Below are 23,508 nucleotides of genomic sequence, written 5' to 3' on the forward strand. Positions count from 1 at the left end.
GGCTTCTGCCAAGAAAATTCAATGGGGAAACTGGGTTTGCTTAATGACCTCATGATTCACTTGACAACTGCAATAATTCACTTAACAACCCTGGCAAAATGTAATATGAGGCCAGATTCGCTTTACAACCATCTTCCTTAGCAACAGAAATTCTGGTCCCAATTGTAGTGGTAAATCGAGGACTACCTGTATTGATTGTAGCAGAATTATGTAAACACACACACACACACACACACACACACACACACACACACACACACAGAAATTAGAGCTCATGAATGCATCACATGAATAAAGAATGACAACACAGTGTGGGTTTTAAAGTTTGGTAGTTGTCTGAATTATTCTCTTTGGAACAATTAGGACAGTAAAATTAGCTTAAAAGTAATCTGTCATGCTTGTATGGCCGATTCTGAGCTTAAATTTGTCCCCAGCCCCCGTTGAGATTCATAAGTGTCAGTTTAATGAAAGGGAACAAATCTCCGAGGCATCAGGAACCATCGTCTTGCAAGGCCCTTGGAACTGTTAGCTGTTCATAGGTGGGGAGAGCGCTGCTGGGAGGTAGGCTAGAGCCGACATCATTCCTGGGAGATGCTTTAGTGGTGCTTTGGTTTCCTTGCTGGCTGGAAAGCAGGCGGTGCAGCAAATCTGTGATGAGAGTCAACTTCTGGTCTATTTGGACTACCTGTGAAGACCAACAAAACAACACTCAACATTCAGGCACTGTTTGAAAGCCAGACTTAGCAACAATACTTCTGCCTGGTAGGTTTTGAGGCAAAAGTCCAAGGTTCCACCCAGCAGAATGAGCAGCAAACCTAGCTCTATACCACCTAAAAAAGAAGCTCATAAAACCATTAGATTGAGTGGTCACAGATTTAATCATTAATTAATCAGAATAGACTTGGCAGGGACTTTGGAAGTCTTCTAGTCCAACCCCCTGCTCAAGCAGGAGACCCTATACCATTTCAGACAAATGGCTGTCCAGTCTCTTCTTAAAAACCTTCAGTGATGAAACACCCACAACTTCTGAAGGCAAGCTGTTCCACTGGTTAATTGTCCTCACTGTTAGGAAGTTTCTCCTTAGTTCCAGGTTACTTCTGTCCTTGATTAGTTTCCATCCATTGTTTCTAATTTTGCCTTCTGGTGCTTTGGAAAATAAGTTGACCCCCCCTCCTCTTTGTGGCAGCCTCTCAAATATTGTAACAACGCTATCATGTTCCCCCTAGTCAGTGGTGGGATTCAAATATGTGAACAATTGGTTCTCTGTGTGGAAGCCGCTTCCGGAAGTCCATTCTGGGCCTGGGCAACAAAAAATTAGCTACTGTTTCTGCTGAAGTGGTGCAAACTGGCTGAATCCCACCACTGCCCTTAGTCCTTCTTTTTTCTAGACTAGCCATACCCAAATACTTGGATGAAGAAATACCTGTTCATCATAAGGTATGATGCATGATCTAAGCCTAGGCTTAAAGATATAAAGATGGATTAGTAAAGATATAAAGGTGAATTAGTAATATAATGAGGGCTACCTGTAGGTAGGAGTTTCCTGTGAGATGCTTTCCTGGCAGATCGACATGACTCCAACTGGCACAGCTCAGTGGAGATGCTTTGGAATAAGGAGGAAAAGAAATTGCTGAATTGGCCCTGGGCATACGTGAAGCTGGCCTGTCCCAGAGAACAAGAGGAAATTTCCTCTGCAGCTAATGCTGAATTGTTCTCAAATACTGAACAGGTTAAAGACAGCAGGAAAGAGAAAAGGAGAGAGGCGGCTGAGGAAGCCCGTATAAAATGAAGACAATAAGTATCCCTGGAAAGTGGTGGAAAAACAGGGAGTACTCCTGAATATTTCACAATAGAATCCCCCTCCTTACACGACAGGAGTTCCCACCATAGCAGAAATACTATTTTTACAGCGAGAGGCGGGGCAAATCCCAGAATTTTGACAATCACTGTTAAACCTGGATTGGAATACTTTTAGTTAAAATTTCTCTCTCTTTTGTAAATGATGTTGTGAGAACAAGGGGGGGGGGGTCTCAGCTATTTAAAAAAAAAAGAAGAAGAAGAAAAAGAACCCCCAAAGCCACGCTGTTATCTGGAAGACTTCTTAGACTTGGTGCTTTGTTGCCCTTGAGAGTGCGCCCATTTTAAAATGAGGAGGCTCCATGCCTGGAGCACATAGCTGAAATACCAGAACAAAAGCTGGCATGAGAGGGGAAGCTGACCTCTAAGTATCTACATACAATATCAAAACAAATGATGGTAATTGGGAAATGAAAGAGAGAGAGAGAGAGAGAGTGCTGGGAAGGCTGATGTTTTTGGGATCCCAGCAATAAGAGATTTGCGGAACTTGAGCCACTCAATAGCAGTATGGGTAATATCTTTAGCCCCTGGTGCCCTGCTTTGTTCTTCTAGGATAAGAGAGCATGGGAGAATAAGCAGCACCAAGGCTTACTTGGCATGAGACAGTCTACCCCTACATTTCACTTGACTGTGCTAGCTGGCACTGTAGATAGAGGAGGGCAGAATAAAAAGCCTTGCTAATTCTTTTCCTTCTTACAATGGAAAGGATGTCTCAAAATGGCTATAGTGGGCAATATAGAATAAGGGAATCTAATGTTCTCATGCTCGGATTTAGCTTCTACTTATTTCTAGGGATAATAGGAACCTAACATAAAAAGGAGACAGCACACTGAGAGACTAAAAAATGACACCAATTTGACAAACTAAAAAACAAATGTCAGAAATACTGTAATTAAACAGAGGCAATCGGACCCCATCTGCTTTTTCAACACAACCCCAATGGCGTAAAATCACCTTGTGATTTTTTTTTCCTCCAGTGCAAACTAGTCAAAATGTAGCCAAATATGCACACATGCAAACTTTTTCTCAGCCCCAAATTGAGGTGCACAAAATAGAGAAGCCTGCCAATTGTTGCTCTCCTGGTAGGAAGTGGTTAAAAAAAACAAAACCCAACTCTTTGTGACCTGCCAGAATGAATGAGGTAAAGATAATGTTCTTGACCTTTCAATCAATGATTGGGTTTAAATATGGTTTTCTCCACTAAAAAAAAATTAGTAGCTGATCACAGATCCAGATTATAGGCCTTAGTCTAGGAATGAATACCCCAATCCTCTTCTCCCCCCCTGACCCCTGACCCATGAAAGGTGCTGAAGCCAGCAGTAAACCAGTTTCATAGGAATAAATCTCTCTGTGTCTGGTTATCGTCCAAGCATCATTCTGGACAGTAAAAGATAATAAGTCTGAGCAAAATGTCAACAAACCTGGAGAATTTCAAGTGCAGTTCAAATGTTTTTCAACCAAAAGAGAACACTGTTTTTGTCAAATAATTTGGACACTTACAGGGAAGCAGATACAGAAACCACAAAAATACAAGGTGCTGGAGGACACACTGCAGCTGGGTTTTTCTCCCTCACAACGTAAAAGGAAGATTGCAATCCTCAAGCCACTTAATTCCAAAATAAGTGGTGAGAGGATTGCAACCAAAATGTCTGTGAGAGATTGTGTTGGCTATCTGTGCCTTATGCTATAGAATTTATTGGCTTGGTGGGAAAACCACTGCAAAAGAAATCCAAGACAAGGCATAGTACCAGTAAATACTTTTCTAAAAACAAACAAACAAAAATTACTGTAATTGCTTATGAAACTGGAGCAATCAAATCTAGGCTACAAAAATCCAGATAAGCGCTAGAGAACACCAAAGAACTATTAGCTGCCCCTTAATAATCACACATATTTTTGCAGTCCAGATCTAATAATGGAAAACTTCTTGGCGTTTTACATTCACAGCCTCACAGCTAATTCAAAAGGATAGTTTCTGTTCAAATCTCTGCTATGAAGTGACTGCTTGTTGATGTTAAACTATGGCTGCTACACACAAAATATTCTGCAAATTCTCCCTTACTTCAACATAGTCTGAAGATGTATAATATATACATATTATATGTGTGTATGTGTGTGTGTAAATTTTTTTTGGCTTGCTAACAAAGAATAAAGGGAGACTGATATGATCATTTCAAACTTATTTGTTCTCATCAGTCAGCCATACCCTTCTGAGATTCGAACCTCGGCCGACTGCATCTTAAGCAGTTGTTTTAACCCCTAGGCCACAGGCTCTCTTTCTCTCTTTGTTGGCTCAGAAGCAAGGGAGATATGTGTTAAATGTTTGTTAAGCATTCAGAATACACTTGCTTGGTCCCAGAAATGGGACAAATCTTATTTCCTGTTTCAGCCTAGCCCAAGGCCATCTACAGGCAGTAGCCACAGCAGTGGCAGCTCATATTTGTGTATGTTTTTATTTACACAAATATGAGCTGCCACTGCTGTGGCTACTGCCTGTAGATGGCCTTGGGCTAGGCTGAAACAGGAAATAAGATTTGTCCCGTTTCTGGGACCAAGCAAGTGTATTCTGAATGCTAACAAACATTTAACACACACACACACACGTGTGTGTGTGTGTGTTTGTGTGTTAAGTATTTTAGAATACCTTGCTACGCCCCAAACACGGGGCAAATCTTATTGCCTGTTTCAGTCTAACCCAAGGCCATCCACAGGCTGTAGTCACAACAGTGACAGCTCATATTTGTGTAAATTTTTTGGATTGCTAACAAGTCTCCCTTTAATTCTTTGTTAGCAATCCAAAAAATTTACATATATATATATATATATATATATATATATATATATATATATATATATATATATATATATATATATATATATATGTGTGTGTGTGTGTGTGTGTGTGTGTGTGTGTGTGTGTGTGTGTGTGTGTGTGTGTATGTATGTGCGTATTCAGGTCTTTTCCCATGTAAGATTGAGACCCGAATACGCCAAGACCTACATACCTGTACCTGTGAAAATCTACGAAAACACACACACACACACACACACACAAGGTAAAGGTTCCCCCGCACATGCGTGCTAGTCGTTTCCAACTCTAGGGGATGGTGCTCATCTCCGTTTCAAAGCCGAAGAGCCAGCACTTGTCCGAGGATATCTCTGTGGTCATGTGGCCGGCATGACTAGACGCCAAAGGCACACGGAATGCTGTTACCTTCCCACTATAGTGGTCCCTATTTTTCTACTTGCATTTTTACGTGCTTTCGAACTGCTAGGTTGGCAGAAGCTGGGACGAGTAACAGGCGCTCACTCTGTTACGCAGCACTCAGGATTCGACCTGCCAAATATATATGTGTGTGTATGTATGTGTGTGTGTATGTTAATATATATTGCTAGTCCATGTATTATGTGCCATATGCAAAATAAATTATACTATAGACCAGACAGTAAGCTGTCCACAGTTGTATGGATCCTTTGAATAGCTTTTTCTTTAAACCCAAAATTGAAATCCGAAACCATACTTTTCAGAAACAAGAGAATTTTAGTCCCTTTCTTATCTATAGTAACTTCCAAATTGCTTTTCTTTGCCAGCAGAAAAATGCCAAAAATGTGTAACTATTGTACCAAAATGAGCAACACTTTTTTTTGAAAGATAGGAAGAGGTTGTAAACAAAAAAATCATGGATGAGAATGAGACAGTTATATAGTCCTTCCTTACATTATTTTGATGTTCTTTCTTCGTTTTCCTTTGGCAATCAGAAAGTACTGACAGTCTGTCTGCTGCTTTAGTATCAAATGTTCTTTAACATAGTATCTAAAACAATGCATGATTATTAATCACTTTCCATTGCTGGCCTTGGAGCCAAATCCAGTATTTAAAAGCCCCCAATAAACATCACTGTAGTTTCTCCTCTACACTCCGCAAGTTCAGAAAATGTTTTTAGTTTAAAGAAAGCAAAAACAAAATGTTATTTGAATACCCACAAGGTTATATGCATATCTGGTGCTGTAACACTGCAAATGTATAATCAATAAATAATTGATTATTTATTGTACCATGATACGCAATTTGTAGGCAAGGGCTCAATGAATTCTTAAGGTGGTGGCCTTCTGCCTATAAAACTTCATATTAGAGTAAATGCACGTCCTTAATACTGCAGCGTAGACTACATGGGGCTAAGTTTATGATGAGTGCTGCAGAAAACATCGGTTTATTGCAGATATGGCAACTTGACTTCTACGTATAAGTGGCAAAATGTGGGTCTTTGTTGAAAGATCAGTACTAATTGCCAGCTGTTTTCCAAACACATTAGAGCACGGATGTCAAAGTTGATCATGTCAGGTGACATATCATGATGCATTGTGACTTTTTTTGCTGTTGCGCAGCTGGGGTGGGTGTGGCCTGTGCACGACACATCAGGCCTGCGTGTTGCCATTTTGACACCCCTGCCTAGAAGGTATTTTGTGAATCAGATGAATTAGGACCTGGCTCTCAGGAAAACCATTTATTTACTTTGCTATGAATCTGCCTGAGCATTAAGATTGGCAAAAGAAACCTTCAGAGGTCCGTTTGTTGGGCCAAGAGGAGAGAGCTTCTTCTGCCTTGTTCTCAGGCTACGATATGTATTATTTCTGGAATTGTTTTTAGCATAGCCAATCTGCCTTTGGTAAAGAAGTCAATGACAACCTTTTTTGTTGTCAAAAATGCCTTCTGAGTTGGATTATTATGACTTGGTGTAGATTACAATTTTTGGGGTGCTTTATTGGTGAGTTTTATATGGAGGGGTGTGGGTCTGTACATATGTTGTACATTAGTATGTTTAGGTGTGTGTCATGTATGTTTCACTTTGAGAGTGGGCAACTAAATTTCATTTTTGATTTTGCTGTTGTGCCCACAGTAAAAAAATGACAATAAAGGTTATCTCTTATCTTATCTTTAACATTTATAAATGCCTTTGTTCAGTATCTATATACTATTAAAACTCTCGTCGTCATGATCTTTAACTAGGCAATGAATCATGGGCAACACTTTTTGAACCAAGGTGCCTCAAACAGCTAACTTATACAGAATGTGTCCAAAATCCAGGACCCATGACACTTGGCTGCTACTGAGGCCACTTTATGTTCATTTTCAATGTGCCGTGACAGTTTCCCAGCTAGTCTCACAATCTTTTGCTCCGCCACGCAGCAGCAAGGAATCGACTCATTATGTGACTATTAAAGAAGCAACGACTTTAAGGTGCATGAAGAAAGACCTGGATATTTTTATTGCTTTATGTATCCCTCCTCTGGCACACAAAATGCATATACATCTATAACCCATCTTTGTTCAGGAACTCAAGGCACATGCATGGTGCTCCAACCTCCTATATTTTTTCACAACAACCCTTTGAGGTAAGTTGGGCTGCAAGTCACCAAGTGAGTTGCTGTGGCTGCAGATGGTGTCAGTCAAATACATTAGCCATTACACCTTAGTCCTTGCTCATCCTGTTTCATTTTCCAATTGCTTCCTACTCTGAATGTTAGTGGAGACCAGCCACTCCTTCAACTGCTGGAGATCAGGTAGACCTCAGAAGTCACATGACTCTATTTTAAAACTGCCTATAACAGCTTCCTGCTACCGCTCAATGGCAAAGGGTGACAAAGATGTTGCTATTGCTATAGCATCGTCCAGTATTGCAGCAACACTGATGCCTGGTGGTAGGACAGTGTACTGAAGATTCAAGATAACCCCCCAAAATGAGTGAAAATGCTCTTTGTGACATCAAAGAAACTTCCAATTCTGTAAATATGCTTCGACTTGCAATGATTATTGTCTGGAATGAGAGCCCATGATGAGGAGGTTTGAAGCCTTAGGCCAAACTCTTCCTGATATATGTGACAAGAGAGAGGCCTTGAAGGAAAATGTAACCTTTTAATTTTCTTTTCTTTAGTACCCTTTGCCATCATGATGCAACTTATATGTGTTCCACTGATTCATTTAATGAACTTACAGTGCTAGAAAACAATAACATATGGAAAACACCATATTTTAAGGACACAATAATGCTACAGAAATCGAAATGGTGCTGTATTCTTTAAATTAAATTAATTCTTGCAATTGAATGCGCACTTAACAGGGAACCCAGACCTGCTGAAATCAGTAAGATTTACTTTTGAACAAATATGCATAGAATGTTTTGTAGTGTATCTTAGGTTCACTGTACCCTACGCTCTGCAATGAATAAGGTTCTCAAACACATTTACTTGATTATAAAATTAGCTGCAGTGCCAGCAGTGTAATAAAAGCAAGGCAGGCAGAAAAAATTGCTGACTCCAGTGTAATCTCAGCTCCTCTGGACAGCCCTGAGCCTTTCAGTTAAACAGCAAGCTGTACTAATAAGATATAAAAATAATTCAGGCTAATTTGCCTCTTTCATACAAATGACGAGGAAAGTGATTCTTGGCTGGTGCATTTGTCATCCCAAAGGAGCCTCAAGTTTTATACAGCCGGATTCACTAGAATTGTGAAATTAATTATTTCGTTTTTGCTGCTCAGCAGCCTTTCACAGTATTTTAAATTGAAAGGTTTCTCTGCTGAAAAGGGCAACTTTTCTGCAACTCCTTTCAGTTACCAAATCAAATTTTGCTGTGAGAGTAGGGATGATTCTATAAGGCTTTAGTAACAATATGACATACCTTTTACACACAAGAAAATTCGTGCTCTAATAACATGAATCCTCAACCCTCTTCTCAATCGGTCCTATGTTAAATAAACTGTAATTATGTGATTATTAATTGTAAATTATCATTTACAGTTCAAATATAATTTTTATGTAAGGTAAAATATTTTTCCCTACTACTGTAAATCAGCAAATGTGGAGAAGAATAAAGCAAAATGTTATCTTATAAGGACATTATCTTTTTCTGATTCCCAAAAAGAAATGCCTAAGATTCATGTTGATCAGATGTCTTGAACCAGAACATGAGATGGTGGCAAGATGAAGTGGAAAAGAAACTCAATTCATGTGTTCTGCCTTGGAATGCCTTACTGGAAATGCGAACCTAGTCTTTGGTGCAATTCACTGGAGGAGGACAAAGGGGTAAAAAGGGAGAAGAAAGAGTAAACAGCAGTGTAGGATATTAAAATGTATCATGCTTGGATGGCCTGACATTAGCTTTAACACAGACAAAGCAATTTGGCTGAGGCTAGGAAAAGTGGTAAGGAAAAAAAAAAAGAGACAATGATTGGAGCCTTGTGAGCATCACAGTATTAACACATACTGAAAGCAGTTCTGTGAACAAGCAAGAAGTTGGATGAAATAATACAAAACTGTTCCCAATATGAAAGTGCCTAAATCTGCAGTCCAGAGAATTTGCTTTGTTTGCTGTTTCATATATTGTTTGTGTGACTTCCCTCATCTCAGTGAAAACAAGACAATAGTCATCTACACAAGTGCAAAACTGAATGCCTTTGGCTTACACAGACCCCAAAGTTACATGTAACAGTATAGAAAATTAAGGATGGGTTGCTAGCCATAAAGAGTTGCATAGATTTAAGATATATAAGTCCCCCCCCCGGCCAAAGTACAAATTTTGATGCTGGGATCACTAACTTTCCCAAAAGGTCCTTTGGGAGCCAGGAGATGAAGATACACCCATAATTATTCAGTCTGCTTTTAGAAAGGCTTTCTGGAATGTTGGCCACTTGTCTATCATCTGCCAAACATATATTCATACATGTGTTGGTATATGTGTGTGTATATATACTGTATATACATACACCCACATCCACACTCCCACGTCCACACTTTGGCAGTAATATATCATCGTACAAAATTAATCTCTTGTTTCAAAAAGTCCTCAAGCAATTATAGCAAGCAGTGAAAGCTTGTAGATACATCAAGCATTGCTACAAACATATGGGAATTGTCAAGCTAAGACACTGTTCAAGATGTATAGTTTCTGGGCTGAGCAGTTATTAGATACACCCAGTCTAATGGAAAGAAAGAAAGTGAGAAAGGCCAGCGAATATTCTTTAACACTTTCCAGTGAAACATTTATATACAAAAGATGAATTAAGTGTTCTCCAAGGAGAGTAACATAAGAACAAGTGCCTCTTATTCTGTTTTTAGTTATCAGTAGGTTGTACGGAACAAAACTGACTTGCATGATATAGGAATACATGCATGCAGACGTATTCTCACGTTTGTTTTTGCGTGGACACAGTGGTTGTGTAACTTTTTTTCCTGCTCAACCTCCTGACGTGACTAAAAGCACTGACAGGTAGTCCTTGAGTTACAACCATTTGTTCAGTGACCGTTCAAAGTTACAACGTGACTGAAAAAAAAGTGACTGTTTTTCACACTTATGACTGTTGCGGCATCTTCACAGTCACGTGATCAAAATTCGGACACCTGGCAACTGGCATGCATTTATGACGGTTGCAGTGTCCCTGGGTCATGTGATTGATTAGCTTTTGTGACCTTCTGACAAGCAAAGTGAATGGGGAAGCTGATTCACTTAAAAAACTGTGTTACTAACTTGACAACTGCAATGATTCACTTAACAACTGTGGCAAGAGAGGTCGTAAAACAGGGCAAAAGTCACTTAATTGTCTTGCTTAACAATGGAAATTTGGGCTCAGTTGTGGTTGTAAGTTGAGGATTACCTTGCATTAGGGAACAAGAATCCATTTTGAGCCTTTTTATGTTCTGAAGTTTCATGAGTCTGTTGGGTGTATTTGGTTTTTAAGTTCATCTGCTGGGATCCTCTGCATAATTTTATGGAGTTTGACAGTTGCATCATCAGCTCAGGCTCCTTATGGCACCAGAAATTCAGAAAATGCCTAACTTGACTCTGCCAGCATGTCACCTCCGCCCCAAACCAATGAGAAAAAATTCTTGACATATTCATTTATTTTTTTAAAAATATAGTCAAAATGAAGCTGTTCTGGTTACCATTCTGGTTGCTTCTGCAGTTTTCACAAACAGTGCAAAGCATGCCCTGTTCCTGTGTGATTTTTTTTTTTAGAATGGAATGGAATGAAATGGAATAGGATAAACAGAGTTAGAAGGGACCTTGGAGGTCTTCTAGTCCAACCCCCTGCTCAGGCAGGAAACCCTATGCCATTTCAGAGAAATGGTTTTCCAATATCTTCTTAAAATCTTCCAGTGTCGGAGCATTCACAACTTCTGAAGGTAAGTTGTTCCACTGGTTAATTTTATTAACTACCAGGAAATTTCTCCTTAGTTCTAGCTTGCTTCTCTCCTCGATTAGTTTCCATCCATTGCTTCTTGTTCTGCCTTCAGGTGCCTTGGAGAATAGCTTGACTTCCTCTTCTTTGTGGCAACCCCTGAGATATTGGAACACTGCCATCATGTCACCCCTAGTCATTCTCTTCATTAAAGTAGACATACCCAGTTCCAGCAACCGTTCTTCATATGTTTTAGCCTTCAGTCCCCTAATTATCTTTGTTGCTCTTCTCTGCACTCTTAATGACTCTGGAGGCCGCACAAGAGCATGCGACGTCTGGAGGGTTCTGAGGCTGTGCAAGATCACACTCCATTCTTGCGTCACTTCCATAGCCTCCAAAAATCATGCAAATGCACAGTCTGTTCTCACATGTTTTTAGGAGGCTCCAGAGGCCACATGACAGCATGGCCCTTGCACGCAACTTCCAGACGTTCCAGCGGATACGCAACAGCACATCCCAGTCTTGTGCCTGCCTCTGCATCCTCTGCAAATCACAAAAGAATGGGGCAGGCTTTCAAGAATAGTTGTCAGGTATTGGTGAATGGTTAGCATGTCACCCAAAATGTTATGGCAAGTCACCTTTGACATGCGTGTCATAGGTTCATCAGCAGTGTTTTACGATCAATATATTATTCCTATTAGAATGAAGTACTTATTGGAAAAAAGTCCCCATTGAAAAAGCAGACAGTCCCCAAGCAGAACTGTCTTACAAATAAACACTCTTTACTGATTTGTTGTGACTGAAACTAAACTTGTTTAAGGGAAGAGTCAGCACTGTCCATGGCTATTTAACCTTATGGCAGGAGATACATGGACAATGCAGTGACTCATCTTATTATCTACAGGGAAAAGAGACCGATAAGTAAGAAATCTCTGTAGCTGGCTCTGAAAGTTTCATGTCTTACATATATTGCATACTATTAGATAAAGGTAGTCCTCGACTTACAACTGTTCATTTGGTGACTGAAGTTACAACAGCACTGAAAAAAAGTGACTTATGATCGTTTTTTCACACTTACAACCGTTGCAGTATTCCCCCATGGTTACAACATTTGGACACTTGGCAACTGGTTCATTTTTATCACAGGGTCATGTGATCACCTTTGCGATCGTCTGACAAACAAAGTCAATGGGAAAGCCAGATTCACTTAACAATCATGTTACTAACTTAACCACTGCAGTGATTCACTTAGCACCTGTAGCAAGAAAGGTCGTAAAATGGCGGGAAATTCACATAACAGGTAGCAACAGAGATTTTGGGCTCCGTTGTGGTTGTAAGCCGAGGACTACCTGTAAAACAATTGTTTGCCGATATTAATATACACTTTCATAAGATCCAGTACTTATAGTTGTCCTGAAAGAAGAACAATGAATTCTAAACATCCATTGAGTTATCCTATCCTAGCTATTGGTGTCTTGCCCCTTTCTTCAAGTATGTATCCTAGGAATATGATTCATTTCCCAGCTAGCTGCAGAGGGTGGGGGTGGCTCTCCCCTTCTTCTCCTACTTGTGAACAAAATGATTCCTTAGCTGCCGTTATTCGGCAGCTACCGCCCCTTTTTAAAGGTGCTGCACATTTTTTTTGTTTCGCTATTTAAATGGCAAGGTCCTCTCAGCTTCCATTTCCCACAATAAACTTAGTGCAGTGGACTTTTTAGGGTTAAAAAAGAAAAAGAAAAGCAGGACTCCACAAGGAATAAAAGAACTGACTGAACACGCATTCCCCTCCGCCACACACTAAAAAACTTTGGTTCGCTTCCAAAGTGGACTGCTCTGCTTCTTGAATCCTTGGCTTTCATTCCAGTATGATACTAAAGCTATGACTAATAACCCCCTGCCTGCGCCTGCTGATAATTTCACTGTTGAGTAGCTATTCTGGTTCATCGTAGTATGTCCTGAAGATGTCAAGACATTTTTTTTAATTAAAAAAGGCTCAAAGATAAAATGTTCACAGGTCTCTAGTGCTATGAATACTCTTCTCTCCCTCACTCCCCCCCATCCGATGCATTTAACATCCTTTCTGCTGTGGGCAGATGTTTTCTAGGATAGTTATATTCTTAAATGATGGCTAAGACAATGGCTCCCTCTATCCCTTTCCTCTGTGTCTCACACGTACATTTATTAATTCAAACCAGATTTGGGATTGTTCCCATCTTTTAAAGCAAACATGCCATGTATCACGTTGGGTGAGTTCAGTCCCTACGAATGCTGTATTTCACGTCTCAGTATTCCCAGGCAGAAAGGTTGCTTTTAGAGTGTATAAAAGAAAAATGTTTGCTTTTTCTTTGCTTCCCCTTCCCCCTCTTTGGACTATTTTCACTTTCAGAGTGATCTGAGCCTCATTTTACAATTGGTTTATATGAGAAACATTGGTAATGTTAATGAATTCTGACTTCGAAATTAATCTTCAGTGGAAACTGAGATGAAATAACTAACTTGGAAAGAATTCACTTTAGAACTTTAAATTCTAAATCGGTGTTTTTCAAACTTGGTAACTTTAAGATGTGTGAATTTCAACTCCCATGCTGGCTGGGGAATTCTGGGAATTTAAATTCACATATCTTAAAAGTTGCCAGGCTTGGAAAATACTGTTTTGAATCATTAGAGCAGACATGTCAAACTCATGATGTCACGTGACGTCGCACGACGTATTGGAGTTTTTTTTCCCATTGCCGGCAATGGGGTGGGCACAGTTTCCTGGTGACACATCCGGCCTGTGGGCTGGCAGTTTGACACCCCTGCTTAGAGTAATAGCCTTGGACTAATTAACACCTGCATGTTCATTACTTGGCACATCTCATTAAGCAATAACATCTGCACATGGGAACCAGCCATCACAAGTCTAACTTTATAAGTGGAACATCACAATCCATGCCATAATATGGCTTCTTAAAAGTCATCTCCCCTCAGCAAAGCCAGTTTATACATTCAGTTGCAAGACATCAAATATTTTTTAATTAAATCCCATGCCTGCTTCCCAGCTTCTTGCTGAGACCAATGCATGGCAAATCCATCCTTGTCAGCCATGTTTTGGAATCAAAGGCGAACATACAGCTGCATGATTATAACAGGTAATCCTTGACTTTCAATCAGAATTGAGCCCAAAATTTCCACTGCTAAACAAGACAGTTGTCAAGTGAATTTTGCCCCATTTTTATGAGCTTTCTTGCGACAGTTATTAAGTGAATCACTGCAACTGTTCAGTGAGTAACAATGGTTGTTAAGTGACTCTGGCTTCCCCAGTGATTCTGCTTGTCAGATTCTGCTTGCAAAAGCTGATTACATGACCCCAGGACACTGCAACCATCATAAGTACATGCCAGTTGCCAAGTGTCCAAATTTTGATCAGGTGTCTATGAGAAGGCTGCAACGGTTGCAAGTATGAAAATGGTCATAAGTCGCTTTTTACAGTGCTGTTGTAATTTCAAATGGTCACTAAATTAATAATTGTAAGTTGAGGACTACCTACAGGATATCCGGGTCTTATTTTCCCTATGGTAAAACAGAGAGAGGTGTCTATCTTCTTATGGCCATGGAAATGTACAGTCCTCCAGTCCTTCAGACAACAGATTAAACTTACCTACTTACTGCCATATTCTGCCTAATGAAAGAGGGGTGGCTGGTGCTGTTCTTATGTTTTTAATGTTTAAAAATTAAAATTTAAGAACAGGACTGACACATTTCCTTGCTGCCAAAAATTAAGGGTAACCTACAGTATACACATTTGGAACACAATCAACAATAAACAGCTCTCAAGTGGCAATGCCTGTGCCTTTTTCATGGTTTAAATCAACTAGAGTTTCAGATTTGTTTTTTTAGGACAGGTCTACAGTTCTTTCAAAAGACTGCTAAATGCATGTTTTAAAAATAAGTGTAGCACTCTTCATTTTAGTGGTTCAATAGCAAAAGCAATAGCCCTTAGACTTATACACCACTTCATAGTGCTTTATAGCCCTCTCTAAGAGGTTTACAGAGTCAGCATGTTGCCCCCACAACAATCTGGGTCCTCATTTTACTGACCTCGGAAGGCTGAGTCAACCTTGAGCCAGTGAGGATCAAACTGCTGAACTCCTGGCAGCCAGCAGTCAGCAGAAGTAGCCTGCAGTACTGCCTTCTAACCACTGCATCACCACGGTTCATTTCAAGCCAAAATAAACATGGAGGGCAGTGCGTATGCCCACAGGGATAAAGCAAGCAACAGAAGTTGTGCAGATTCCAACCCTGAGCTCATTCTCATCAATATCATCATTATTTGTATGGCAAGACTTGTTTTGGTAAATGTAGAACAGCTAAGTAGAAATGTAAGGTACCTCTGCAGTGGGCTGGGTGTTACGTTGAATGGAACATTATGAGGACCTGTCCTCTAAAAAAATGGTTCATGGGACCTCTTTGGTCAAGTCATTCTAGGTGTGAACAACGCTGCTACAGTGTCCCCCCCCACACCACTACCCTTTGAAAATTATTCCCCTATTAACTTAGTAATTCTTATGTTTGGCAAAACATGTGTTTATCTTCAAATAGACGACCAAAATAAAAAGCCTGGCCTTGCTGGAAAGTCTGAGGAAGACTCTGTCTGAGACTGCATTATTTCTATGCACCTATGAACTGTTTTGATCATAAGGGCAAATGCTAGGAGATAAATTAAGGCAGGTTTTCACACTTTGTGTCTGTCTCATTTGGCTGTCAGTTAAATGAGTCTCTGTGTTGAAGAGAGAAAAGAGAACTCTCTCTCTCAGATGTAGTCTACACAGAAGTGAGGCTTTTCAATCACCATGTCTTTCTTAATAGATCTATTTTTTAATTCAAATATACTGAATGTTTATTAGCATATATCAAAAGCTAGTCCAAGGCAACTAAATGAGTATTTATCTTTTTTTCTAGCAGGACATTCTACAACTTAATTACTTAATATTCTTTTAGCCCTTTGCTTTTGCTAAGAAGCATACCCTCTAACAATTCCTATCTCCATTAGCTTCGTTGCAAGCTAAATTTAAATTTATGGTAAGTTTAATTGGTTACATTTTATGTTTCATGTTGTTCTGAAAAAAAACCCTAAATCATTTCTCTCTCTTTGATGCTCTAATAAATGCTGTCTTCATCAATTTGGCCATGACAGTGTTTCCTGAGGTTCTGGCATGCTGTTTTCTGGGGTGACACTATGTATTCATAGCTTCCCATTTTATTTTTCAAAGTGAATGAGATGAACCCATTTTTTAAAGGTGTGGAAGACATCATTAAGCAACTGAAGTATATGCTTATCACAAATTATTACTGCACATTCTTATATCCACAAAGGACCAACAATGTGTAAATCTGTAGAGGGATATTTTATGGCAGGTTAGTGACTCTGTATGGTGAATATTATTAATTTGCCGCATGTTAAATTGCTTGAGTCATCTGGATTCTTTTACTCACTGCTGCTGCTTATAGTAGAAATGTATTTTCTGCAGCCAAGAAGCTCCATCCAAATAATATAAGACTGCAAAGAGACCAACATCGTGGCTATTCCCATTACATTCTTGCTATTACTTAGGAAATGCCCCTTAAGACTTCTTAGTTTGGAAAGACCCTTGTGGAAAGGGCATCAACCCCTCCAGTTCTCAGTGTGCTGTGTGTACTAGGTGATGTTCACCCATATCTAGTGGGATTAAATGCTGTCATTAATTGATGGATAGGAATTGGGCAGGAGGATCTCAGTCCTCTCCCAGCTATCAACCTACAATTTTCATTACTTCTACAAGAGCAGGATTTATGGCATAAACAGGGTAGGAAATATCAAAGCAGTGCAGCTTTTTATGACTGAAGCTGTTCTCCCTCTTGTGATTTTATCTTACAAGCTTTCTTTGAACCGTTGCTGCTGTTTTGGAGCAGATAATATTTCAAAAAAAAATATTCACATTTCTTCACACCCGAGAGGCAGAATAGTCTGGGGGATTACACTTTCTAGTAGTGTCCCCACAGTTGGTGAGACACCCCAAAATGCTGTTTGATGCATTGGAATGATCTTTTTCTTAAAAAAGTAAACCTCAAAGACTTATTAAATTTATTACTCCCTCCATAAATATAATTTCAGCCAATACAGCCTTTATTCCTTTTATTTATGCTACTGGTATACAGCTTTTAGTATTTAATAGTAAGCTGGTAATGGACTTACTATAAAAGATAGGATAGAAATAAATAAAGCATCTCACACTTAAGTGCTACTACCATTTCTACCAAGAGTCTCTTTCACTGTGGCTTCTGCATACATGATTATGATGAAAGTTTCCAAATTTGTTGCTTTCTCTTCCCAATATTGTCACCAGACTAGGCTTTGGTGGTGGTGGTGGTGGTGGGGAGAGATATCACTCAATAGCCAGTTTGGCCTAGTGTTCAGGCTAGAAAATGGGAGATTGTGAGTTCTAGTCCCATCTTAGCCATGAAAGCCAGCTGGGTGACCTTGGGCCAGTCACTCTCTCTCAGCCCAACTCACCTCACATGGTTGTTGTGGGGACAATAGGAAGAGGAATGTGTGTTCGATACATTTGCCGCCTTGAGTTATTTGTACAAATAATAAAGGCGGGTTACAAATAAAAACAAATAAACAAGAAAATAGAATTAATTGCATAGAGAAATGTAGAATACAACAGAGCTTGTTAGCTACCTTTTAAACTGAACTGTTACTGTTCAAAGACAGACCATTGTGATCAATAAGTTCCAAATAAAAGTAAATGGAGACAAGTAGTAACATTTTTTTAAAAAAAATCAGATTCTGCTCTGGGTCACGGGAGCACCTGTGGCTTAGATCTTCAGTCCTTTAGAAAGAATGAGCCAATGCATAGGGCACTCTCATATAGTGCTGGAATCCTGATATGATGAGACAGGATGGGAGAAAAAAGCTATCCTGTAGAGCAGACATGTCAAACACAAGGCCCGGGGGCCGGATCTGGCCCGCGAAGTGGTTTCATGTGGCCCCCGAAGCCATCTTGGAAACAGTGAGGGAACGGCCCCCACTGCCTTGGCCCTTGCCCAGAGACCCTCCTTCTGCCAGAGACCCTCAGATCTGTCCCACTCCTGCCCAGGCCCCCATAGGCACCCTTGATGCGAATGATGTAGAGCTGGCCACGCCCACCCAGTAGGCCATAGGCACTCTAGCCACACCCACCCAGGCCACACCCACCCGGCCCCCTGAGGGCAACCGCAATGCTGATGCGGCCCTCAATGAAATTGAGTTTGACACCCTTGCTGTAGAGTCTTTTCTATGTATCTCGGGTTAACATGAGGCCCCAAAATGTTGCAAGAGTAACTGCCATCTTTTTAAGGCAACATTTAGCCCATCAGTTTATAGAAGAACAAAATGCAGACACTCGAAAGATGCTCCATATGATTTCTTAAAGAAAGTGGCCTGAGGATTGCCATAGAATATATTTGGAACTTAATCATCTGTTTCTGTAATGATAATTGTCAAGGCTGTATTTTCAATAGCCCTGCATTACCATGTGTTTCCAAATATATCTCAGAAGCAGAACTCCTGTCTCCTTTATGAAGCAAGAGACTAATAATTTACATTATTATGAAACAGCCTGCTTTGAAATGCTAAACATAAAATTCATAACAACGTATGAAACATTTTACATCTCCCTAACTGTGGAACAAAAAAGCCCTGGTAACTTTTTCTGTGTGACACAGCCATTTCCTTTATCTCATACACAGACTGCATCTTGAGATGCTTAAAGTTGGCTTTAACTCTTCCAGTTTTAGTGGCTTTTTCTTCCCTTTTTTTTGGGGGGGGGGTGTTGTAGATCTGCATCACTGTTGCTAATGAGATCAGGAGTGGGATTGGTCCAGCAACTGAGGGTCACTCAGGTTACTGTGAGCATGATCTTTTCCCTCTGGTCAGAAGCCCTCCATGGCCACGTTGGCTTGGGCTGCGAGACAACTTTAGACAGGAACCCGTCTGACTCGTGAAGCACTGGTCAGATCTTACATAGGCTGTTTATAAATGAAGCTTCAGCACTTTCTTAATCATTGTTTTAGTGCTCTTCAGAGAACACTAGTCCAGTGCTCCAAAGAAGGTTGATTGAAACTAGGAAAAAGAGCAGGTTCTTCCAGCTGTGTGTGTTACAGGTTCGGCCACCACTTAATACATTACAGATTTTCCTCTGCTTCTGCCAACAAGAGATTTTACATGACTATAATTTTTACTCTGTTTATTACTTGGGCTGGAGGGGGAGGGCTTTACTAACTCATTCCTGGTGCTGTAGGGGCTACTACAGGGTGTTGCCAACTACAAGAACAACACTGAACCCACTGCTAGTAATGCTATTTCCTTGTAGCATGCCTGAATCTGATCAGCCTTTCTACTTTGGACATGGGATCAAAGATGCTCCTTGAGAAGAAATAGGCTAACCTGCCATGTGGTGATACAACCAAACATGCTTTTTCAAGAAGCAACTGGACTTTGTTTTTCCTTGAAAGGATAAACAAACAAACAAAGTCCAGTTACCTCTTGAAAAAGTAACGTTTAGGACAATCATGACCTGAGAATCTCCATAGACAACCAAACATGTTGTTTCAAGCACTCACATTTCATGTTAGGAAGAGTGTTGATGGCCGTTTTCCAACCAGAAGGTGATGTTTTCTGGGCGGGAAAACAAAGCTGGGAAATCCACCAATTGCTTTCATTAAAACAGAAAAGGAAGTATCACTTGCCAACTTCCTTACTGTGATAGGATAGGGCTTGGCAAATTTTCTGCCTGGTCAGGACCAAGGAGTAACACTTTAACAATGCTAGCTACAAATTGCAAAGAAAAAAAGGTTGCAATATACTCTAGAAATTCTGTCATTGGCATAAATGGAAGGCACTTATATTTTTTATAACAGTTAAACTGTTTGTTAAATAGCTAACAAATTTAGCATATTGAAGGTAAAAACAGCTTTGAAATAATGAATATTAGCTTTTTGTAAATAGACTACTTCTGAACCTGAGATTTTATGACAGTTGTTTCAATAAACTAAGATTAAATTAGACTCAAGGAAGAAGAGAAAGATTAATATATGGAACTATATCAGATTAAAAAAGGTATAAATGATTTAATTAAATGTGATATGAAGAGACACTCCACTATTACTTATTTGTCCAATTTATACAGCTGTCCATCTCACCAAACAAGTGGCACTGGGCAGTGTGCAACAAAGCTTTTATGTTGGTTAAAATAGGTTTTAAGTTATCTTAACATGTTTGAGCAGACGGATATGTCTATCAAAAAAGAGATATGTATACACAGTTAAGAGCAAAAATGATTTGATGTATCACTTTTCTGACTTGAAAGTTTCTTGTCACTCTTTGGGTTTAACTACAGCAAGTTTCTGGAAATGAAATTCAAGGGGAAACTATGCAAATCTAAATGGCTGAACTATTTATTTAACTCCACACAAGCATAACCAGCATTTGGCTAATGTTTTCAAGCCTGAGATTGGCCTTAAATTTCTTTGTATCAAACTATTACCTCCTTCTCTCTGGAAAAATATTAAACATTTCCTGTATGATACAGATTTAGTTTTCAAGGTCCAAGTGGAGTTTTTGAATTATACATTTGAATAAGGTTAACTGTATGAGAAAATTCAGGTGAAGATTAATTTACATTCATGTCACAACTAAACATAGCCCACTGGAGCAATGTTTCTATCACTGCATTTTTCATTTTGTAAAACTGCTTCAAGATGCGTTTACATACAATAAAATATAAAAATATGTTAAATAAATTCTACTGTTGCCAATCCATGTGACCATTGGCTATTCCAGGCAGGAATTTAAGCAGTTAAAGCTCAACATATCTTGAACAACAGGCTAGAGAAAGTTGACTTAAATGGCCCTTTCCCCCTTCTTTTTAAAAGAATAAACTGCTTTTTTTTAAACACAAAGAATTTGGATCTAGTTAGTGTTTGGATTTCCAGGACCATTTGCCTACTTTCCCAGAACGTTTTGGATCATTGGAAGGTTAAATTCCCGTCTAACAATGCATAATCCGCCAATAGAGGCTTGAAACCATCTCTCCTGTGCACAGCAGTGATTACATAATAGAAGAGGTCAAAATTAGGTTTCGCTCCTCATCTCCCCCAACTGCAGTCTATTTACAATTCTATGGCTAATTTCATTATTGGAAAAGGCTTGTATATCCAAGCTGAATAAAGAAGCTTTCCATGTGTAGAAGATGACATGAACTTGACCCACAGGTCACAAGTGCTTGGGTGCATACAGTGAACACCTGTACTAATTAAGCCTACTATTAATGTGGGGGTTACCACTTGTGGCAAAAGTTTTAAATCAGCTGCCAGAGGCCACAGACAGTATTATATCACTAGCACCATTCCTTAACAATAAGGAGAAAAAAAATTAAATCTGGACTGAGCTACAGAGCAAATTGAAATGCTAGAAAAAGGATTCAGCAGTTAAAAATTATATTTATCTGTATGATGCAATACTACCAAAATGGTACCCAGAAAACATGAGGCGGATTTCAATTTTTTAAAATTATTATAAGCTACCATTGTTTTGAATTAACAAATTATCCCTATGAGCTTCACTTGCCACAATACAGGGCACTGTAATAAGGCTTTGATCAAGCACAGCAGGTGAGTTGTCCCACTGACATAATGTGTGACCATGAAGCAATTCATGCATCAAATATGCAACCACCCTTCCCTTAAGAGGCTCATTGCTTTTCAGCTTTAAACATATGCCCAAAATGAAGTACAGCAGGCTGAAGTCTACTCCAGTAGCAAAGAAATATTTGCTGTTAAAAACAGAATTTTGCAAAGCCAGTGGAGATGATAGGACTACTTTATTAAAAAAACAAAAAAAAACAAAAAACCAAAAAAAAACCCCAAAAACAAGACATGGACTGTTTTGGAAAAAAAAATTATCTGGGAGAAATGCTTTGGCTGAATGCTGCAGACACAGCATTCCACCAACCAAAATTCTGCACCATATTCATATTCATGTTAGCTGATTTAAGGATCTGGAATCCAAATTCTTGGATATTACGAAAAGCATTCAGTCATAATGAGATCAGACAAATGAAAATCATTGGCAAGTTAATGTTAGTTAGCATAGCTAACTAATTCAAAATCAACTAACATTAAAAATCTTCAAGGGGTTCCAAATACTTCACTGAAGTAAAGTCCCCAACACTGGTAAACTGCTTAGCAAAATCTCTTATCTGAAAGTAAGAGAGCTGCAGACAAAAATCATTCAAGATCAAACTGGAAATCAACTGTACTTTTTTCCTTCTTCCTCTTCTGGCACACAAATCTGACAACTGAGCACAAAGAATCATAGTGAACTGGGCAGAGAGCCATTGCCAGGAAACAACACTCTTCCTTCATAAAAACTGCAGAGAGAACATTTCTTTTGGTTACCTTATTACCTGTCCTAGTTACCTTTCCTCTGCTACACCCAGGTCCTACCAAAAAACAGGACCAACCAGGAATAGTTCCCCAAAATGGGAACTTCGGGAGATAGGGCGGGATATAAATGCCATCAACAAATAAATAAATAAATAAAATGGGCAAATCAAAAACCTGACTAGACAATGATCGAATTGGGACTCAGCTGCTTAGACTAATCAGAATCCAGCACAAGCAAAGAACCAATCAGAGACAAACTTGGCTAAAGACCAATTAAGAGTCAGAACACTTGGCTACAAAGATAGGAACCCAATCAGTCCCCATTCAGTTCTCTGTGGTCTGTGTAATAGCCCATTTTGCCTCTGAAGATGCCAGCCACAGTTACCAGTGAAACATCAGGAAATCTGTTGTCTAGATCACAGTCACTAAAGCCTGAAACCCAACAAGATACCCACTGTGAAAGCCTAAAATCAATATATTCTCTTAGAAAAAAAAATTCTGACCCACCTTCCCTCTTGTTCTCTTGCACATGGGAGGCAGGAAGGAAGATAGGTACAAGATCAGAGAAGTGGACATCAGATTTTTATTGAGGTGGAGATATCTTGCAATACAGGATTCACAAATATGTGGAGTCAGCCCTGAATCTGGAAAGGGGGAGAACCAATGCAGCTTAACTCTCTGTAAAGAAATTCCACAGCAATTATGGAATCAAAGCCTTTTAAAAAAATGTTTGCAATGCATTTTAAACAAACACTCTGGAGGCGTCATTTTAAAGCCCCAAGCAGCAAAACAATAATGAGTTTATGACTTAGGATCATAAATTCTCCGTTTCATATTATGACAGATAACACCAAATATATATGATTAAGTCAGCAGTTATGAAGACATACAGTGCAGGCCACTCAACTCTCAGAACTGCCATTTATCATTTCCTGAGAGAATAGCTTCTTGGCATGGGTCCTCTGAAAATACAGCATAACAAAATTCCAAAACAACCTCGCCATTCCAGCAGACCCTGAACACCATTC

At 39.5% G+C, this 23,508-nt stretch overlaps 1 protein-coding gene across 1 annotated transcript in view; it reads right to left on the minus strand.

Annotated features, from left to right (window-relative positions):
• Positions 1-490: 490 nt before the first annotated feature.
• The window catches only part of KCNQ1 (potassium voltage-gated channel subfamily Q member 1), a gene marked incomplete at its 3' end in the record, with an annotated part of 412,703 nt that continues 389,685 nt past the window's right edge, over positions 491-23,508 (minus strand). The window contains exon 18 of the mRNA XM_081313593.1: positions 491-685. Within this exon, the coding sequence (XP_081169719.1) occupies positions 491-685 (195 nt within the window). The remainder of the gene's footprint in view (positions 686-23,508) is intronic.

The sequence above is a fragment of the Vipera berus genome (genome assembly GCF_964194415.1).
Source record: "Vipera berus genome assembly, chromosome: 1".
In the NCBI taxonomy this organism is placed as follows: domain Eukaryota; kingdom Metazoa; phylum Chordata; class Lepidosauria; order Squamata; family Viperidae; genus Vipera; species Vipera berus.